General features: G+C 44.6%; 1 protein-coding gene across 2 annotated transcripts in view; it reads right to left on the bottom strand.

Moving 5' to 3' along the window:
• LOC147701296 (uncharacterized) overlaps positions 1-20,459 on the bottom strand; it is a 134,515-nt gene that overhangs the window by 73,071 nt on the left and 40,985 nt on the right. For both annotated transcript variants that reach the window (XM_086930023.1, XM_086930024.1), the window contains one exon: positions 7,885-8,564. In XM_086930023.1, the coding sequence (XP_086786149.1) occupies positions 7,885-8,527 (643 nt within the window). In that variant the 5' untranslated portion in view covers positions 8,528-8,564. The remainder of the gene's footprint in view (positions 1-7,884; positions 8,565-20,459) is intronic.

Below are 20,459 nucleotides of genomic sequence, written 5' to 3'. Positions count from 1 at the left end.
CAACAAATAGTTTATACCAAGAGCGATTTGAAAGTAAATGGGCAATCAGTTTCTAGAAGGGCTGATATGGAATATCTAACTAAGAAAAAATCAGTAGAATTTATGATGCATTCCTGGTCAACGGAAAACTGGTTCCCCTACCTGGATTTCCTTCCAAATCGCTGGTATAGGCAGGAGATACTGAGGATGAGAATCGGGATCAACCTGTGGTTGATAAATAAAGAAGTTAAACTGAAAATGTTAGGCCATAAAGGGAACTGTAAATGTGGCCTGGGCACAAACGGGGATATAGTGCACATCCTGTTGGATTGCCGAACTATATTAGAACTGCGTAAACTATGGCTGCGCCCAATATTTCTAAAATCTGATATAAGAACACGGGTGCAGGCGGTCAATCTCCTTACAGATATGCCCTCTATCGAAATTGCAATTGTCCTAGGGAACTATATAAAGGCAGTTCAGAGATTCCAAGCAAGAGGGGAATACGTTTTAGGAATATTTTGAATTATACAGACTGTTTAAATGAAAAGGGTTGTTTTAATGTATTTATATCTTTTAAAGACTAAGGATCATCCAAAAAACGATAATCTTTGGTGTTTGCTTTTAAGTTAAGGATATAATGTGTGGATGATTTTTAATCGGCTGAGGAACACTTCTAATTGTAAATACTTCCTTTTATCCCTTTTGAAGAATATTTTAAAATTGTTAACTGTGTATTTGTACTTGTTTAAAGATTATGATCTAAATAAACATAAATTTGACTTGACTTGACTAAATTGCGATTCACAAAAAACAGCGTTTGCGACTAAAAATTCACAAAATGCAATGTATAAGCAAAATCGCATTGGAATATTAGGGAATCAAAAAATTAGCAAATTGTGATTCCTTAAATGCTATGTATCAAGCACCCAAGTTGTGCGATTTCTTCTTCGGAAATCGCAAATTACCTCCAACTTCAAGTTGGTGGTAATTTGCGATTTCTTTCAATAATGCACTTTTTGGCATTTTTCAAAGTGCCATGTGGCGCACATACATGCTCATTTCAGGGGTGCATCAGGGTGTCCTTATGACACCCTTGCATCCTTGAAATTATTCTCAATTTGCGATTCTCAAATTGCGAATTGCAAATTAAGATCGACTTCCCATTCATTCCTATGGGCCTCCTGGGCCATAGGAATGCATGGGAAGGTATTCCTTAATTGCGATTTCGCAATTTGCTAATCGCAATTAAGGAATACTAAGAAATCTCTAAATATTAGCAATTTTTTAATACATCCCGTTTTGCAATTCTCAAATAGCGATTCTCAAAACATAGCTTTTTGAAAATCGCAAACACGGATTTTGATACATATGCCCCTTTATCATTATCAGATGCAGTTTCAATCTCTGCGACCCGAGTACTCTTTTGCTACAACACTGTGTTTGAGTCACAAAGGAGAGCATGTCTTTGTGGTCATTCGGCTGCATTTTACCATTTGCATGTCTCTTCTGTTACTTAATTCACAAATTAAAGTGCATGTAAAGTGTTGCTGGAAAAGAACAGAGTTACTGCAGTGTTCACATTTTGTAGTGGTTTGTCAATTTCGATCTATAAGTGAAACCCTGAAAGTGTTTTGTCTTTCAGCCAGAGTTAAACCCTGAGCACAAATGAGATGGGTGTTGGAGGGTGTAGCTCCTAAGCAAATGTTTAGGACTTCACACTGCAAAATGCGTCACAATTTGTTTTATTTGGATTTTCAAACTGAGTCGAATTACCAGCAACTCTAAAAGCAGCAAGCCAAACCTCATCTTGGCATGTCCCAACTTATGCTGGGCATATTTTCGGGATAGGCAAGGGAAGCAATAATTCTTAAATGGCTGGCCACTGACAGGCAGTGGTTGGCGAACCACTTTACAAGGGGCTTCGAGGTTCTCCCTTTGGACTTTAATAGGAACAGCAGAGTATTTCATGGAAAAATGGCCCAGTACCGTGGGATAAAACTAGCACAAAGATAGCAGAAGTCTGTTAGGCCTGAAGCCTGCTTGATTCCGCCCCGCCTCCCCCCACTGCTTTACAAGTGCCTATGTGGCGCTGTACAACCACTTCAGAGCGCTGTGAGACTTATGATGAGCATGCGTCAACAGCACTGCCTGCCGCCACCTTATCTGAAATACTTGCTGATGTGAGCCATGTGCTTATATAGCATAATTTAGCCTCTCTCTGCCTTTACTTACACTTGCTCCATATTTCTGCACTCACAGTGGCCAGCATATGCCCTTGCATACACAGAAGCAGAAGGCCAAGCTGTTTCTTCTTCAGATGAGGTTACACTGTACAGACTTGTCTCATTTTCCACCACTGAAGCACTTTTGAGTGCCTGCCCTCACGCCTTCTGCTTGTAGTTTGCCAAATTCACAAGTGGCTCCAGAATTGCAATTTATCCAATCCCAACGTTTGAGTTCCTTTGTAAGCCAAGACTTTTTTTTGTTTTTTTAAAAAGTATAACAAATACAGATATTGCAAAGATTTATTTATTTATTTATTTATTTATTTATTTCAATTTGTATAGCGCGTTATCACCCGGGGGTCTCTAAGCGCTTGTTCAGGGTAAACACCGGACATTACAGGACAGGCACCCAACTTACTTAAAGCCCCATGCTACTTGAAAGAGCACAGTTTTTAGCATCCGATGAAACGACAATAGATTAGACTCCTTGCGGAAGTGAGATGGCAATTTATTCCATGCTGCAGGAAGCATAGTCGAAAAAGCACACCCGCCCAAAGTGGACAGGCGGAAACGTGGGCTGACCAAAAGAGTAGCCTCTGATGAGCGTAACGCCCTACCAGGAGTGTAGAAAGACAGTCGGGCTTTAATATAACTGGGCGCATTGCCATATACTGCCTTGTGTGAAATACACAGACCTTTAAACATTGCTCTCTGTCTAGTAGGGAGCCAATGTAGTTGGCGCAGGAGGGGCTCCTGGGCTTCTTAAAGATCAATCTGGCTGCATCGTTCATAACTGTTTGCAGTCTTGAAAGTTGTTGCTGGGGAAGCCCTACATAAAGAGCGTTACCGTAATCCAGCCATCATAAGATCATAGCGGACACTGCGCTCCTCAAAGTAGAGAAAGACAACAGTTGGGAGATTTTCTGAAGCTGCCTAAGAAGGCCGATACATGTGCCCACCACTGAAGACACTTGCTTCTTCATCGACAGATTGCCATCAATGTGGATGCCCAGACTTTTCACCACGACTGCCGGTACTGGAGTCCTGCCCAACTCCTTGGGCCAGAAACGATCGTTCCAAGGGTTGCCAGAGATGGTAATAGGCAGCCCCTCGGTTTTATCTGGATTAATCTTCAAGGAGTTGGTGGACATCCAGTTAATCGTGTATTTTAAGATGTTTTGCAGCCTGGCTTGCGCTCCAGGCGAATCCTCAATTTGAATGACAATCTGTGGGTCGTCTGCATAGTTGTATATCTGACATTCCATCTGATTAAGAGCTGAAATCTGTGGCTGCAGATAAATATTAAATAGGAGTGGTGAGAGAGCGGAACCTTGCGGAACTCCACAGGTAATAGCCGCTGCAGTTGATACTAGGTCTGATAACTGATCTTTCCTGCAGGAATGAAGTTAGCCACCCTAGTGCGGTCCCCCCGATGCCCAGATCTCTCAAACGCGTCAGCAATTGACTATGACACACCGTGTCAAAGGCCGCGGAGATGTCAAGCAGCACCAGGGCACTGGGGATCTTTTTGTCTGCTCTGCATCTTAATTCATCCAAGATGGACAGCATCACCAACTCCGTGCTGTGATGTACCCGGAAGCCAGCCTGATTCAGCTCTAACAGATCATTTGTCTCCAGATGTTTCGAGAGGTGCGTCAGAACATGCTGCTCCAAAACCTTAGCTAAAAAAGGTAGTTGGGAAATAGGCCTAAAGTTCTTAACATTTTTGGCATCCGCCCCAGGCTTCTTAAGCAGCGGAATCATACGGGCCTCTTTGAGATTGGTCAGGACCTGTCCAGTCTCCAGTGACCTGTTTAGAAGAGTAAGAACATCCACCTCTATCCCTGACATATCAAGCGTGAAAACCCTGGGCGGGCAGGGGTCCACCTGGGAGCCTGACTTCACTCTCCCCACTAAGCTACCTAGCATCTCCTTCGTAATCCAGGGCAATGTGTTCAGGCAATGAAGGACCTTAGGGATAACTGGCATAATTTGTAATGGACAGTCTAGGATTGGGGTGCGAGAGATTTTTATCAAGAGATCTTCAATTTTGCTCGTAAAGAAATCCTGGAAATTCTGACAGTCCTCCTACGAGAACTCAGGCCTCTGCTCTTTGTTCTTCCTCAGTTCCGTGAGCACCTTAAAAATTTCTTTCTGCGGATCTCGAGCTGTCGCAATTCTGGTCTCAAAGAACTCCGATTTTCGAGCCAGGATGGCCTTTTTATAAAGAGCAAGCTCCTGCACATATAAGCTCTGTGCATTCGTGTTATAGTCCCTCCGCCAGGCTCTCTACGCTTTCCGTAGAGTCCGCTTCCTGATCCTCAGCATGTCATTGAACCAGGGTGCCCCCGCCCCTTTGTCCACCATTTTCACTTTTCTAGCCGGCGCAACAACTTCAATGGCCTTTTTTAATTTGTCAACTAACTTCTGACAAATAACCTCTATGTTATCCTCAATTATGTTTAATGAGGTGGAATTTAGTAGATTACCAACCAACTCTTCCTTATTAATGTTATTCCACTTCCTCACCATTTTCCAGGCCACCCTGGGTTTTCCTCCACATTTATGGGCTACCCTCTGACCCCTCATTAGATAATGATCAGGCGAGGCACACGGCATAGTAACTACCGGACTTAGTACTGGGTCCGTTGTCCACACCAAATCTAAAGTGTGGCCTTTGTCGTACGTAGGGCCTACTATTTGTTGCACCATACCTAGGGCCGTTAGAGCCTCTTCTAGATGACTAGCCTGCCCCTCTTTGGGGGATATCTCCCAATGGAAGTTGAAATCTCCCATAACCGTCAAATTCTTATAACGAGATCTAAGATCATGGGCCAACTCAACAAAGAGATCCATAAATTCTGGTGCAGCCCAGGGGGGGTGATACACCAAAAAGATAACCAAGCAGTCAGTGCCCACCTCAAATTTCACTCCTAAGACATCTGCGCCACCTATACTTTCAGCATCGACTCTTTCAGCCCTCCATCGACTATTGTGGAGGAGAGCAACCCCACCTCCTCTCTTTGTACCTACACGATTTTGACAGACAGCCATAAAATTAGGAGGGAGGGAAGCCACCACATCTGGTGTAGAGGATTCCTCAAGCCACGTTTCCGTGACCCCCAGAATATCAACATCCCCATCCTGTAGTAGCGAAATTTTTTCCAACTTGTGCTTCCGTAATGAGCGAGTGTTTAAAAGACCATAATTCAGATCCATATCTACATTCATTTTTTCCCTCCCCTCCCGTCCTCGCAAAGGTTTAAGCAGCCCTTCCTGCCGTAACAGTGTTAGGCATTCCTGGCTTAGCTGTGGGTTACCTTGATGTAGCTTCATCAGTGCAGATCTACTATACCTAATGGCTGGGCCAGGGGTTGTGGCCCCTGGTCCCGTTTGGTCGCGGATGGGCGCAGATGGGCTCGCCTCTGGCGAGCCTCCGGCGCGCCCACAGCGCGCCCGCTGCGCGCTAGCATGAGGCAGGTTTAAATAGGTGGCCGTCTGACAGCTAGAATGCTGCCCGAAGATGGAGCCCGCCAGGCGTCCCAACTATCCCCAAGATGGCATCCAAGAAATGATCGTGAATATGAGCAGGGGACCCGCTAAGCAGAGGTGTAGGTACGATTAAAGTGCAGGTATGCGGAGCATTCAATATTAAAATGATGTTCAGCTAAATAAATCACACTAAACTCCTAATAAAATGCAGTATCCCTAAAAAACATAATGCCACTCAAATGAAACAGTGCGAAGCGCTTGATGTCATAGGCTTAGCAGGTTCAGTGTTACCTTGTACAGGACCGGCCCGCCAGTGAGACCATCTTAAATAGGCGCCTTAGGTGGCCGTCTGACAACTAGAATGCTGCCCCAAGATGGCGCCCGCCAGGCGTCCCAACTATCCCCAAGATGGCATCCAAGAAATGATCATGAATATGAGCAGGGGACCCGCTAAGCAGCGGTGTAGATCCACCCCTTTCAGCCATCGGCACAGGATCCTTTAGCAACTCGCTGTGGACACTATCAATTACATCTTTGATGAGCCTACAGTAGTACTTTAACCTCGCCATCTTTCTATTGGCTCCTCAGATGTATCTTTCGGCCTGCATTTGGAAGAACTAGCAGGTGATGCCACTGAAATGCACAAGGGACTATTTTACATGTGAAAAGTACACTCAGCCTTATACGTTGAGAGCTTGTATGCAGGAAGTAGGAGACAAGTCGACAATATCAAACCAATAGTGCTGACAACTACAATTTTTCATTTGTTCAGTTTAGAAAAATAGATCAGAAGAATGAAAAGACAGGTCTCGTTTCTGTTGTTTAAACTGTAGCTGTAATTAGGCTCTGTAGGTACCCTGCCTATGTCATATCTGCTACCTCTGCCAGCAGGCCATTTGAATTTCCAATTCAAATGTAAGAAGTTATTACATTGAGCTGCAACATAGTTTATCATTTCAGGTCACGAGAAACATTGCAACTCTACTAGAATAAGTCGAGACATATTTATTTCAGGGATTCTGTCTCCAAGGTATTATATTACAGATCACTGTGTTATCAATAATTCCTCCCTACAGGTAACAAACAAACTTTTGCAGATGTGTTAGGTCGGAATAATTTAAGACTTTTTCCAAAAATTTTATCAAATAACAAGGTCTTTGTAAGTCTGGAAATGATGTAGGAGAGAGTCTGATAGTCACCACATTAATCAATACAGAAAGAATTCCCAGATGTCATAGGTCTTTGCGCTGGGTGAAGAGATGCAAAGCAACGCAAAGTCTTGCAAGGGTTCTTACTTTTCAGGGCAGAAGGGATGCTGCGATGGAAATGTGCCCTTCTCAATGAGAAGAACATATTGCATCCCTTTACACCAAGAGGGCATTACTGGTGTGGGACTTGGCTGGTAAAGCAAGGCCATGGACTCCTGCTTTTTTAAGCAAAGCCTGATCTACTAATAGCCAGACTGGGGTTTGCATCAAACAAGAAAGCCTCTCTGAAGCAGATCTTAAAGAGAAGCCATGTTTTAATTTCTCCAAACAACCCACACTTTGCACGTGTGCTGCAGTGCACAGCATACATCCAGTGCATGGGATGCTTCCGAGCTTGTCTAGGCATAGAATGCCTAGACAAGCTGGAAGGTATGCTTTCCATACAAATCTTATGCTAGACAGTGTACACTTACGACTCCACCATGATCAAAAGGTTGTGCGCTACGCACAACCTACGCCAAACTTTTTGATCATGGCGGAGACGTAAGTGTACACTAGGCAGCTTTTTCTGTGCACCAGCGATGGGGATGACAGCATCAGAAGTCTATTTGTAATAAATATAACTGTGTTTTTTATTCTGTTGTGCTGCGTTGCCATAAGAAATAATGCATTTGGGCAACAGTGTCTCACCGGTCAGAGCAACAATATCACCCATTTCAACATTATGTAAATCTGCTGCCATTTATGACTAAAATGTATTCTGTGCCGGTCAGAATACCAGAAAAAAAGCTATTGTGATGTTCTGGCTCCACAGGCTTACTGGCTTAACTAATTAATAAGCCATGAACAGCCCAAGGCTTCTGATCATCTTGGAGGGTATGAGCATGAAAGTGCATCCCCCTCCTCTGATGCTAGATCATTCCCTATGTGTTGCATCAGCATTACATTATGGGAAGGAAGAGAAGCACTGAACTCACCAGAGAACATTTTAGGAGACAACTGCAGAACCCTTGTAAGCTTACTCCGCAGCTCCAGGGAACTCTTGTGTAAAAACTGTTCCACCGTCTTCTTCACTGACTTCCTTCTCCGCTTTCTCTTTTTTTTCTTTTCCTGAAGGTCACCACTTGGAACATCCGGTGACCACATCTCACAGGGAACAGCGACGCCTGTTAACTGATCGTTAATTATTCCTGCTGGGACAATAGGTATTTCTCCAGTTGGAACATCTTCCACTGTTCCCAGTTTACCCTCCTCTACATGACTCAGTGTTTTGGAAGACCCTGCTTCTGGTTCCGGACCTGGGCTAGGGGATTCTTGCGGGTCTACATCATCTGCTATCTTTGCAGATACGGGGTATTGAGGTTCATGCATTTGGAGCTCGGGGGGCACTTTTGATTGATGAAAGTCATAGAGTTTTTCACACATGTCATAAAAAAGAAGTGGGTTGAAGTCATCATAACTGCCTGATTCTTGTACAGACACGTGCTCTTGTACTCCTCGCTCGCCAGTTTCTTCAATACTCAGTCGGATTGACTGTTTGGCTGGTGATGACCTGGCACGCGAACCAGCCTTTGAATTCTTAGCCAACATTATGTCCCTCTCCATCGGAATAGGCTTCATAACAGGCAGCTCAACTGGATCCTAGCTTTATATTAATCTGCAGTAAGGAAGAAAGAGATAAATGTTGGTCTCAAAATACATGCAAGAAATTTACAAATTAATGTTGTGATCATCAAAACTCAGTCCTACAGAAATCAATGTGGTCCCACTGATCACATTTAATTCTATGACGATTTACTTTTCAGAGAGAAAGTGCAAGGTGATATTTTTCTTTGAAGTGATCCTTGTTTAAGGAAACAGGAAAATTTACTGCAGAGCATGAATTTGACGAGGATGGTAAGAAAATGTCCCATGACCACTTTCAAGCCTTATAGAAACTAGTGTACAATTACACAGTGTAGATATTAAGATAAATTCAAGCACTAATATAAGTGTTATAGGTATAAGAAAGTGCAATTGCCTCAATTAAACAAAGTTGACCAGTATTGAAGCCCTACCAGCTTGAGAGGTCTGAGCAGGATATTACCCTCAGGGCCATTACTGGCAAATTTCTAGTTAAAAGTGAGACTTTTGTCAGGGAAGGTCTCTTGAATTAGATCACAATTAGCCATAGATCTGGACATTAAGTGAACCTTACAACGCTACTCCCAGTAAATGAAGCAAAAAGTCCACTGATTTCAAGGGATAAATAATTCAATCCATATCATACATAATTGTGAAGAGAATAAAAAACTGCCACTATTTTGGTTTTCTTTTATACCTGAAGGTGCTCTGCATCTGCTCATTGTATTCTTGTGTGGGCTAATCAAATGTTAAGTTAATTCTTGTACATTTGCCCCCACATGCATCATCCCGGGTGTTTGCGAATTCTAAATTGCGAAAAATAGCGATTCGCAATTTAGAATTCGCAAAACGGGATGCATGAATATTTTCGGTAAATTTATGCGATTCGGTAAAAATTGCAATTTTTACCGAATCGCATAAATTACCGAAATACAATTTGCGAATTCGCTATTCCCATTGGTTCCTATGGGCCAAAAGGCCCATAGGAAGCAATGGGAAGGCATTAGCAAATTGCGATTTTCACTTTGAAAATCGCAATTTGTTAATGCATTTCATGGGTGCAGGGGGGGGGGTCCAAAGGACCCCCCCATGCACCCCTGAAATGTATTTTTCGCATCATGTTTCACACACACATGTCCTAAGAACATGTGTGTCTGTAACATGAATGTTGAAAAAAAAGCATTTTCACGGTTTTAAACACTTTTTGCAAATTTACCCAGTGGTTCAACCACTCGGTAAATTTGACCCCCTAATTGCGATTTCGCAATTTTAAAAGTAATCATGCATTGCTTTTAAGAAATCGCAAATTTGCGATTTCTTAAAAGCAATCGCAATTTTAGAAGTCGCAAAAATGATGCGATTTCTAAAATTGCTTCATGCATCCCAAAAAGCACTTTTGGAATCGCAAACGGCCGATTTTAAGGAATCGCACCGTTTGCGACTCCAAAAATGTTTGATGCATGTAGGGGTTTAAGTATGTGAAACATGGTATTTTATGTAAACATTAGATAAATAAACATCACAAGGAATAATTAGAGTGAAAATTGTCCTGCCCCAGGAAGATAACTGGTGTTCAGAATGTCTTTTAATTACGTTTCAGAACCAGTCGGTGTACATAGATCACTCATATACACCAGAGAGGAACTACTCAACGCAAGAGACCATGGCCATCTGGGTGTGGTGATCCTATTAGACCTCCCTACTGCCTATAACACCATCACACATCAGGTGCTACTTAAAAGATTACCCACTTTCACCTATGACAGGAGAACTCTGTTTACATTGTTTGTGCTCATTTTACAAAACCTTTTCCCTCAGGTCAAACCCAGCTCATTCCTCTCTGTAATAGAAATCATTAGATGTGGTATTTCTCATCACTTTGCCTTGTCACCAACACTATTTAATGTTTACATGTGCCCCCCACTTACAGTCATCTTAGATTACTACACAATTCACGTGGATGACATGGTTTCATATCATGTTTCAAAAGACAATGGTCCCAAATATGTACACAAATGAATGAAGCAAAATAAATATAGACCAAGATTGAAATGTATATTAACTGTCCAAATGGACAGGTTTAATAGCATGTATAGTCAGATATAGCCAGGTTGTTAGACAATTTCCAAGCGGGACACAGCCTGTGTCCAACTACCACATATGTGAAGACAGATGACATACATACAAGTGAGAGGCAAGGAAGGGCAGTCTGCAAATTATTCAAAATTAAAACAGATAATTGGTATTAGAGTACACTTTGTGTGATTTTTCAATAAAGCATTTAAATCATCAAGTGTAAGCTATCAATGACGTTTCGATCCCTAATTAATATGGGATCATCATCAGGACATATTGATTCATGCCTTTACTCGGTGTAAAAAAAAGAATGCGAAGTCGTCTATTGTCGCATGGCACATGGGCCTATGCGTAGGGTAACCGCAAACACGTTCCACAGAGTAGCGGGGAACCATCAAGAAAAAGAAGCCACCAGCAGCGCGGTCGGATGCCAGTCGAGGGAATTGAATGGGTCCCAGAAAGTCAGCAAATAAACTCTGGAATGGGAGTCAGCAACAGCGGGCGAGTCAATGCTCGGTCCGTCTCGGGCAGTTGGTATATTGATTCTAATACATGTCCCCAGGCCCAGCCACCTAAGTAGCCCTTTAAAAATTTGACAGGTCTGCTATTTCAGCCAGTGTGTGGAGTTTAAAATAGTAATTTCTACCTGGCATAATAAACCTTTTACCAAGCCCAAATTTTCCTTTTTAGGTTGAGCATCAGCGATGATCTGTTGTATCTCTCTGTGTGGCTTTGGCAAACCCACCCACTGCTATTGGCTAAAAACAGGTCTATTATTGGTACATTTCTGTTAAAGTCCCTCCTTCGTGTGTTTAGATTTCTTTCCGGTGATTTCACACATTGCATTTTGGGCAGCCATCACACAGTACAGCGTGTGATGACCTCTCTTTCCTCCTCCCATCTGGCTATTGCAGGTCAGACTTTTTTTGTAATTTTATATAGCGCGAACCGGGAACCAAAGGGACGCATTCATTATTTAATTGGCACTGGAGATTGCAAAACACATTCATGCGACGTATTTATCTTTCAAATGTAACCAGTGCACAAGCCTCTGCTTTTCTTTCGTTCCTTGTTTTCAATTTTTGACAGCGGCATGGCGCGCTTTCCCTTTTAGTAATAGCGCGTAGACCGTGTTTCTGTTTTCTTATGCGTGTCTTGACAAAAGAAACTTTACAAATATTGAGTTCTTAATTTTTACAGGCCGTCATACGACGTTTCCACTTTCACAGTATTGGACGCGCACTATGCCTTAGAGCACTGCTGCCTCCCCTGACTCACGTGCACCACTCCCCCCCCCGCCCCCACTACTCAGCAGCAGGAGCCAGGAGCAGCGGTTCTGGAAGAGCGCTCTGCAACAGCAACGTAACAGGCACGGGATCATCTCAATGATTAAATGCTTTTCACCCATAAAATAATTGTAATAATGAGGGAAGGCAATCTTCTACAGACAAGAAATGGCTCCAGAGAGGCTGTAGCTAGAGGCAAGGTGAAACTTTCTATTTCCGTTCCCCCTCTCTGGGCAGCTGTATACAGGTACCCTCTGTCCTGGTACCTCCCCGTGCCTAGAGAGTAATAGGGGTCACCGGGGTCACCATATTTGTGTTTGTCAGGTTTCACGTTCTCTACAATTACAACCAGTCCAAGCAGCGGGCCCTCTTGCATTACTGTGCCTCATACTTACCTATGGGGAGAAAGGAGGAGCTGAAAGGGTGATGTGGAAGAGAGATAGGTGGGCCTACAGCCCTGGAAATATATCAATACTTCTGTAACTGTTACACCCACCTACACCATGCAACACTTTGTACGCTCCCAATCCTACACTGGGGCCTAGCACCTAGGTTCTTGTAACTACTTCCTGTCTCCTTTCTCCAAAATAGTCACCAGTCTCCACAGCCATTCCATTTTCTTCTCATATTAAAGTGACTTACCTCAGTTCACCCTCCCTCCCACATCTTACAGTGCATTGCCTTTCTCTTCTCTCCCACTATTACAGTGACCTGCCTACACTGCCTGTCCCCAACCTGCTTCCCCATTCTTTTTCTTAAGCGCCTTTGTGCTAAAAGTTAAAACACCACAGTTGTTGCTGCTTTTACCAATCTATTTTATATTGTTTAATAAATAAAGTACTGGCTGCATCTTGTAGACGTCAGCATGCACAATGGTGTGCTCCTATAAAATGACTCAGTTGGCAGTATAATGTTTGGGAAAAACAAAGATCTGTGGCCCCCAAAATTGGCCGCCTCGAATGGGTGATCTCCCACAACCATCACAATAAGTCCGTAATCTAGGCGTAGTCATAGATGACCAGCTATCTATGAGACAGCAAGCAGTCATGGTCACCTTAATCTGCTTCACCATCCTAAAATGGCTCAAAAAATTCTCTGGATGTTGCCTAGTCCCACACAAAGAACAGGGATCCAGATCTTGAATTCTTCCAGACTGGACTACGGCAACATCCTGTATTTAGGAGTGAATAATGAGGTGGTTCGAAAACTGCAGGTAGTACAGAATTCTGCGGCCAGACAGCTTTGCCAGGTGCTTAGAAAGTCCTCCATTTCAATTTCTCTCCGTGACCTCCATTGGTTTAGGGTGGAGAATCGCATCAAATTCAAGGCACTATGCAATATGCATAAGATTAATTTGGGCACAGCGCCACAGTATTTGAGTGCCTTAGTCCATCCCTACCTCCCTACGCATCTTTTCCAATCCTCTACTCAGACGAAATTTCAAGTCCACAGGATCAAACGATCGCGTATGGGTAGCCGGTCTTTCTCATATCTGGCTCCTTTACTGTGGAATTCGCTCCCCTCACAACTCTGGCACAAAACCATCTTTTACAACTTCCGCAAAGACTTTAAAACGTGGTTATTCAACCCATGGTGTTTCTCTCTCTCCTCGCGTGTGTCCAATGGTGCCGGAAAACCTTTGTGTAGCTGTGCACCTTAGAAAATTAATAAAAAGAATGTTTTTTTTGTTTGTTTGTTTTTTAAACAAAAATGTAAATCATGCTGCTCTACTACTGTGCCCGACCAAAAGCCCAGAGTCCTCAGAAGAACATTGTAACCAACCACAGCAAGAATCGAGCCATATTTAGCATAGCATGTTCTCGGTGCATCTAACAAGAGAGCTTTATTTTACAATGAAAATCTGTATGGTCTGTGAGTTCAGCAATGGAAAGGCTACAAACATCTGGTGTAACCAAATTAGAAGGCGGAACTCTGAGGAAAAGCACAAAAATGTAAACATGTCTCCCATCCATACAATCTCGTCTGCTAACATTGACTGCATGCCACTACATGCACATGACATATATCTGTTAGGAAATATCTGTTCTTTAAACTGCTCTATTTTTACAGCTACTGTAACTATTCAGGTTTCACTTTTTGTAAGCAAGTAAACTTTGTTGAACTTATTTCATCAGAGAGAGCCTGGATCTCTGCACTTTCCCGCTATTCATTAACTCTGTTTTAAAATAGGCGCATCAGACCACCTTCCTAATATTACATAGTGGGTTACGTGTATAGCTCAGGCCTGAGCTGGATGGACTCTGGGCACTTAGCTGTTGGAAGTAGTAGTGCCCCAGTCGGTGGTCACGGCGGGTCTTTATCAAGAAAGGGGGAGTGTGGTGGGGACAAGGGGTCAGGAGGATTCAGGAGGGATTAATCACACCTTGGAGGAAAGCCTGAGGTCAATCCCTTGGAACAGGAAAAATGTTCCCGTGGCAGAACCGAGCACCGTCTGTGAATGTAGGCAGTAACTCGAACCCTTCGAATCCTCCTGACCCCTTGTCCCCACCCCACTCCCCCTGTCTTGATAAAGACCCGCCGTGACCACCGACTGGGGCACCTAAGGGTCGAAACGTTGACGCACTTCATTGGTCAAGAAATCTCCGGGAACGGGCGTAGTAACCATCTGTGTCCTTGGAGTACTCACTCAGAACTCTGACCACCAAAACCAAAGACTCTGTATCAAACACCCCCCCCCCAGATCCCCAGATAAACTCCCTACTTATTCATGTATAATACTGTATAGATTTGTAAATAAGTGTCACCTAATTTGTTTCACAGGTCACTGTGTTCACCAACAGTCACCATTCACGTGTTTTTAACTGTTATTGAATTTGAATTGAAATGAAGTAATTCCAGTGTCTTACAATGTTGATTTTTTCATACATAAAAACCTTGAACTAAATCTGTTCTCAGAGAGGTGTATTTGAATGTAATTGATTATCATTCCTTTTAATCGTTTATGAGCATGCTTTTTTTTTGTCATCCCGTCTCTGAGCGAGGAATGCGGCCGGATTCAAATTACAAAGCATTTGCTGGACGTGTGTGCGACCAATTACCTGCGCCATCCTGTCAGAGCAACAGACAGAGCACCACTCTGAAGAGCCCCGATGCCCCCAGGAAGATCCATAGCCAGAGAAGTCCCTCTGGGTCAGGCCTCACAGTCCAGCTGTTTCCCGAACTTTTTTCCGCACCAGAATCGGAGCACTGCTCCGTGTTCTCCGCCCGGCCCAAAAAAGCACAAAGGAGAGGAATGCATGCAGGCAGAATAATTTAAGTTCCAGGCCGGGAGAAAATGTTGCAGGAGAAAAGGAGCCGATAAAATTAAGAACCAGCTCTAATTAAAACCGCCAGACACAAAAGAACAGGGGATGTGAAGCCGGCATGAACATTTTATATGGGTGTGTCTACGAGGCACAAGGGTCTCACTGCGTAATGGAAATAAGCGAGAGGAACGAGGTAATGCCATACACCGATATTGCGGGTGCATTTGTTGCGCGTGCATTTCTTTTGTTCTGTCGTACCTGACACTTTCACGTTGCAAAATGTCAGAGGTACTAAAGGTAATAACAAAGCTGTGACTTGCTGTCGTCCGGGCTTCTGAACCAGCGACATTAGCATTCATGGGCTTGTAGGACACATATACAGTGTATTTTGCGTAACTACAAGTCCCAGCATCATGTAGCTGAAGGCCTAAAAAACCAGGAAAGGTTTAAAGTCTTCCCACAACACTTACTTGGAAAGACGTTAACATGTACGCTATATGTCAAATATGGCGCTTTCATAGAACCTGGTGGAAAGAACTAAGCACCAAAGTTGAAATAAAGAACGGCAGGCCATTTTTCGCCGTGAGCAGAACAGCACCCCCTTCTCCCATCCCATTTTGTATTTTTTATTTAATATTGTCGACCTACTTTTCCGGTCAGCTGCTGTAAATGTGCGGAATCTTGTGGGATGTATGACGTTACAACGCAGGCTATTACAACGCCTGCCTTTACAACGCGGTTTTTATATCGCAATCCATTACAACGCATAGCTCTTTGGGGTGCTGGATAGTGAAAAGTTTAATTTACTATTCCAACACCAGTCCCCGTGGACACTAGGGAAGGTGTTGGATAGTAAATTAAACTTATTCCCTATCCTAGAGCGCCCCCCAGCGCAATGCGTTGTAATGGCTTGCGTTGTAATGACCGCGTTGTAAGGGTAGTGCGTTGTAATAGTTTTGTTGTAAAGGTTGTTCACCAATCTTGTGTGAGTAACCAATTTACTGTTGTTACATTTGACTGGCACTTCATTTGCCCAGTCCTTGTAGTATCCTTTTCACCCTCATATGAAGGTGTCCGAGAACTGCGTCTCATAATTGTCACTTTTGCCTCATCTAACTTAACTTTTGCTTTTGTAATTGTTCACTTGTAATGTTCTCCCCATGTATTATTTCTGTTCTTATTGTGAAGCCTTTGACACCTTCGAGTACAGTCTGCGCTGTATCCAAACGCATAAACGTCCCCTACCCACAGGACTGCATCCGCCTCCCAGTGTGTCCTTCATATCACCCGCCTCCCGCCCGCTGCCTAACGCGCTCTCAATTCGGGATGCCAGCCGCCGCGCTCCTCATGTTGCTGCTCCAGCTTTTGCATAATTTCACACAGGGGTTACCTGCAGTCGCCGTGGGGTGGCGCACCACGCAGGATTCACATCTCTCTGATGTGCTCGTGGGGCCGGCGTTCTTGGGGTGATCTGGGCTTGCTTGGCTCTTGTGCTCTCGGTGTGAGATGCTTTTAACCCGGGCCATGCTTTGTATTCGGAGGTGCTCACGGGGCAATGGTGGTGAAGTCTCAGCGGCACGGAGTTTCCATGGTGGTGGCGGGAGGGACCGGGCTACACTATGGAGAAGTGTGGAGCGATGCTCTAGGAGGGCTCGAGGCGCTTCTTTGTGGGTGCGGTACTTGTGGGGCGACATGGTTTGTGGAGAGGTTGCTCCTGACACGGGGTCATCCATGGGGAAAGTGAGTGAGAGTACGAGGTGCTTGGGCGGGGTACTCTTTGAAGAAAGTATCCTTGTAAACGGGGCCTTCTCAGGGTGGGGGGCTGGTTGTGGGGGCTTGTCCTCTAGGCAAGAGGTGCTTGTGGTCCTCTGAGGTGAAGGTTCTGCCATGGCCATCATTGCGTGAGGTGCGTGGGCGGGGTACTCTTTGAAGATAGAGCCCCTGTAAATGTGGCCTTCTGATGGTCGGGGTTGGTTGTGGGGCTTGCTCGTCTAGGCAAGAGGTGCGTGGGCCGGGTTCTCTTTGGAGAAAGCACCCCGGTGCCCACCCTTTCTGCATGTTAGTGTTGGTTGTGGTGCGGGGCTCAATGTGAGTGAAGTGTTCGTGGGGCAGTAGTGCTCCGCGGGTGAGGTGACTGTAGGGCCGGCGTTCTTTGTGTGAGGTACTTGTGGGCCATTAGCCCTCTCTGTCTAGCCTGCTCCCAGGGGGTGTTCCAAGGGGCGTAGGGCAACAAACATGAGAGGGGAGTGGCCCCTAGCGTTTCCCGGCTGGTTGTACAGAAGCCAGTTTGGTTGGAGCGGGGCCCTTACACTACATGACCTTCCAGAACTAATACACCAATTTTTATGTCCCTCAAGGAAGTGACTCTGTGTGTGTGTGTGTGTGTGTGTGTGTGTGTGTGTGTGTGTGTGTGTGTGTGTGTGTGTGTGTGTGTGTGTGTGTGTGTGTGTGTGGCTCTGTGTGTGTGCAGGTGGGTCTGTGTGAGGGTGGCTGTGTGTCTGTGTAGGTGGCTCTGTGTGGGTGGCTCTGTATGTGTGGGTGGCTGCAAATGCAGTAGGTCTCGCATTTGCGAGAGATTAAGCTATTGGCATTGTAAATGACAATGCCATTTATTTATGTTTTAAAAACATAAATAAAAATAATGTCACGAGCAATGCCAGTAGCACTAACTTTAACAATGCCGAGACCATTGCATTGTTAATGCTTGTTTAAGATGGTGTCTTCCCATGGAAGTGGAGTGAGGCATAGAGTCTAGAACACTACTGAGTGGGCAGGAGATGGTGAAGGTGGATTCCCACATCTTCCTTACCTCTTATGTTTGCTTATGTTACGCCACAGTGTTTTATAAAGCACGGCACACACAGCAAGAGCAGTTCCCTACCTTTGAGCTGGCGCACACCTCTAGAAAGGATCAAAAGAGTAATGAGTATGTAAATGTGCATATCGACCCGTGGCCCTAAAAGGAAGCTCGCTGGGATAAACCTATCAGATTAATTGAAAACCGCTGCATTATCGATTGCATTTGTGGGGATACTTTCACATGTGCAGCTACACACACTGTGAGGCTTAGTCAGTTTTATCATTGCTGCAGCAGGGGCAGGGCTTCGGGCCCAGAGGCCTGATAGGCCCCACTGGACTGGATTCTTGCTCAATTGTATTGTTCAAGCAGCAGCCAGGGGGCCCATTTCCGCTGTGTTCTATGGTCCACGCCCTCTCAGTTTGGACTCAGCCATCTGCAAATCCTCCTGGGAACAGTCCAGCCCGAACTGCTTGGCCAGGTCCTTCCATGACCGGAAACACGCCTCCTGGGCTGAATTGTTCCCATAGGGAGCCGGGTCAAGACTGGACACTGCCATATGCAAATCAAACTGGGGTGGTGTGGTGAGCAAAATAACAATGGATTAAACCCAATTCTGTGACTGGGGTTAAGTGGGGTTGAGTGTTTCAAAAGTTTCAACACTATGTCCATCATTTTATTCTGTGATGTTGCTTTGTGCGCCTTAAGGGGCTTAGGTTATGCCCAGATGTGTGTTCCATGCTTGCTTCACCACTGGATTCAAGATAGCCTAGCTGATGAGGGGTAATACCCTGAAACCAGTCCCAGGATGCTTATTTCCAGTCCAGGGAGGACCCGGCTTGGCAGTTCGAGCTGGACAGTTCTCATATATCTACTTCTGTCTAATATTTGTTGCAGCAAACATGTTTTATACTAGAATGATGCTGGTTGAATAAGTACTTAAAATGTCCCTATTGTTTATTCTGTGTATATCTCTGAGACCCAGTGAGCAGGAGTGACTGAGCAAAAAGTTACTGTACTGTTTCCATGATCCCTGAAGGATCAAGGGTTGTCATGTTCGATAGTTGCCATTAAATATTCGCTCCTTGGTAAGGTTAGGGGGATTACAGTGGCAATCTGAGCTAGCTGGCCTAAAGGCTAACATTTCTTTTGGGGGTGTCTGGAATCAGTCTAGACACCAATCCCTTAGTTTATGTTGTCTAAAAGCGCAGATCCTATATAGATTTGTATGACCTACCAGCATCCCTTCCTGACAAGATCTTGGCCCTCACCACAGCCTCTGCACCGTGGGGCTGTATATTTAATGTGCATCTCAAGGTCCTCTTGCGACTCCTGTGCCTTCGGCCTTTGGGTCCTCTTGAGGGTCTTCTTGAGTTTCAATGGGCTCCCTTGCCTGCTCAGGCCTTCTCTGACTCTCCAGCAATTGGTGAGTCCCTTGGACCTTCCAGGTCCCAATGTTGCAATTTTTTCATTTACCACATCTGCTGCCGCCGGACACTGACCCCTTGGTTCTCGACTTCCGACTTCGGACAGCTTGTGAATGGCTCCTGGTCTTCTACGGCATTGCCTGGTCCTCACAGCTGCAGCAACAAGGTCACCGTCAACACTCCTGCATCTTCCGTCATCGGTGGTCATTGCTCTCCCTTGTCTCCTGGTCATCTCTGAGTCGCATAGACTCCGTTCCCTCAGCTTGCAGGTTCTTCTCATCATGAATCCACCCTTGGATTCCATCCAGACTATCTCACCTTCTTTGCTAGCTGCATCTTTACTGAAGTCCTCCATTATGATGTAAGGCGGTTTTTGATGTCAATTCACACCTATTCTCCTGACTTCCCTGGTGTAGGTATCCTGGTTCCTGGGGTATCCACAGGTGGATGACTCTCCAAACTTCTGTCTTCCATGCGGTTTCTTCAGGCTACACTGGGAAGGGCACTTCTTTAAAACTGCTACTGCAACTTTCCAATTTACATTTATTGAGTACGTGGCTGTGTTTCCACTCTGCACACAGTCTCCATGGGGTTCCTGGGTACTTACCTCAGGTGGTTTCTTGTGTCCCCAACTCTTCTGAGTCTCCTAATTCAAGTCCCGTCTTCGGTCACAGTTCGCATTCCACTTCTTTAGTATATGATTTGGTCTCCCCCTGGATACCACTATGTATTTGTGCTTACTTACCTGTTTACAAGTGAAATATTGTCTAGATGTCTCCAGGTAGGAGATATACTGATGTGTTAGTGAGCGTGTATAATAAATATACATATTTTAATAACTACACTGTGTGGTTAATTTTCTGTTTAAACTACAATATATGATTAGCTCTGGTAAGACAAGCTGCTTAACACTCCTTCTGGTCAAGCCTGAAGGCTGCCTGAAGGATGCTCTCCATAGCTACCACTTAGAGAGCTTACTATGGTTGTCCAAGACCACTAAAATCAACATAAGGGTGGTCTGGATTAGTGCTAGGTGTTTCATTTAAATAAGTGTGCATCATACATTAAGCCATCCTC

Source organism: Lissotriton vulgaris, chromosome 7, assembly GCF_964263255.1.
Source record: "Lissotriton vulgaris chromosome 7, aLisVul1.2, whole genome shotgun sequence".
Taxonomy (NCBI): Eukaryota; Metazoa; Chordata; class Amphibia; order Caudata; family Salamandridae; genus Lissotriton; species Lissotriton vulgaris.
Note: the sequence above shows the minus strand (reverse complement) of the source record. Positions and strands in the feature narration are given on the sequence as shown.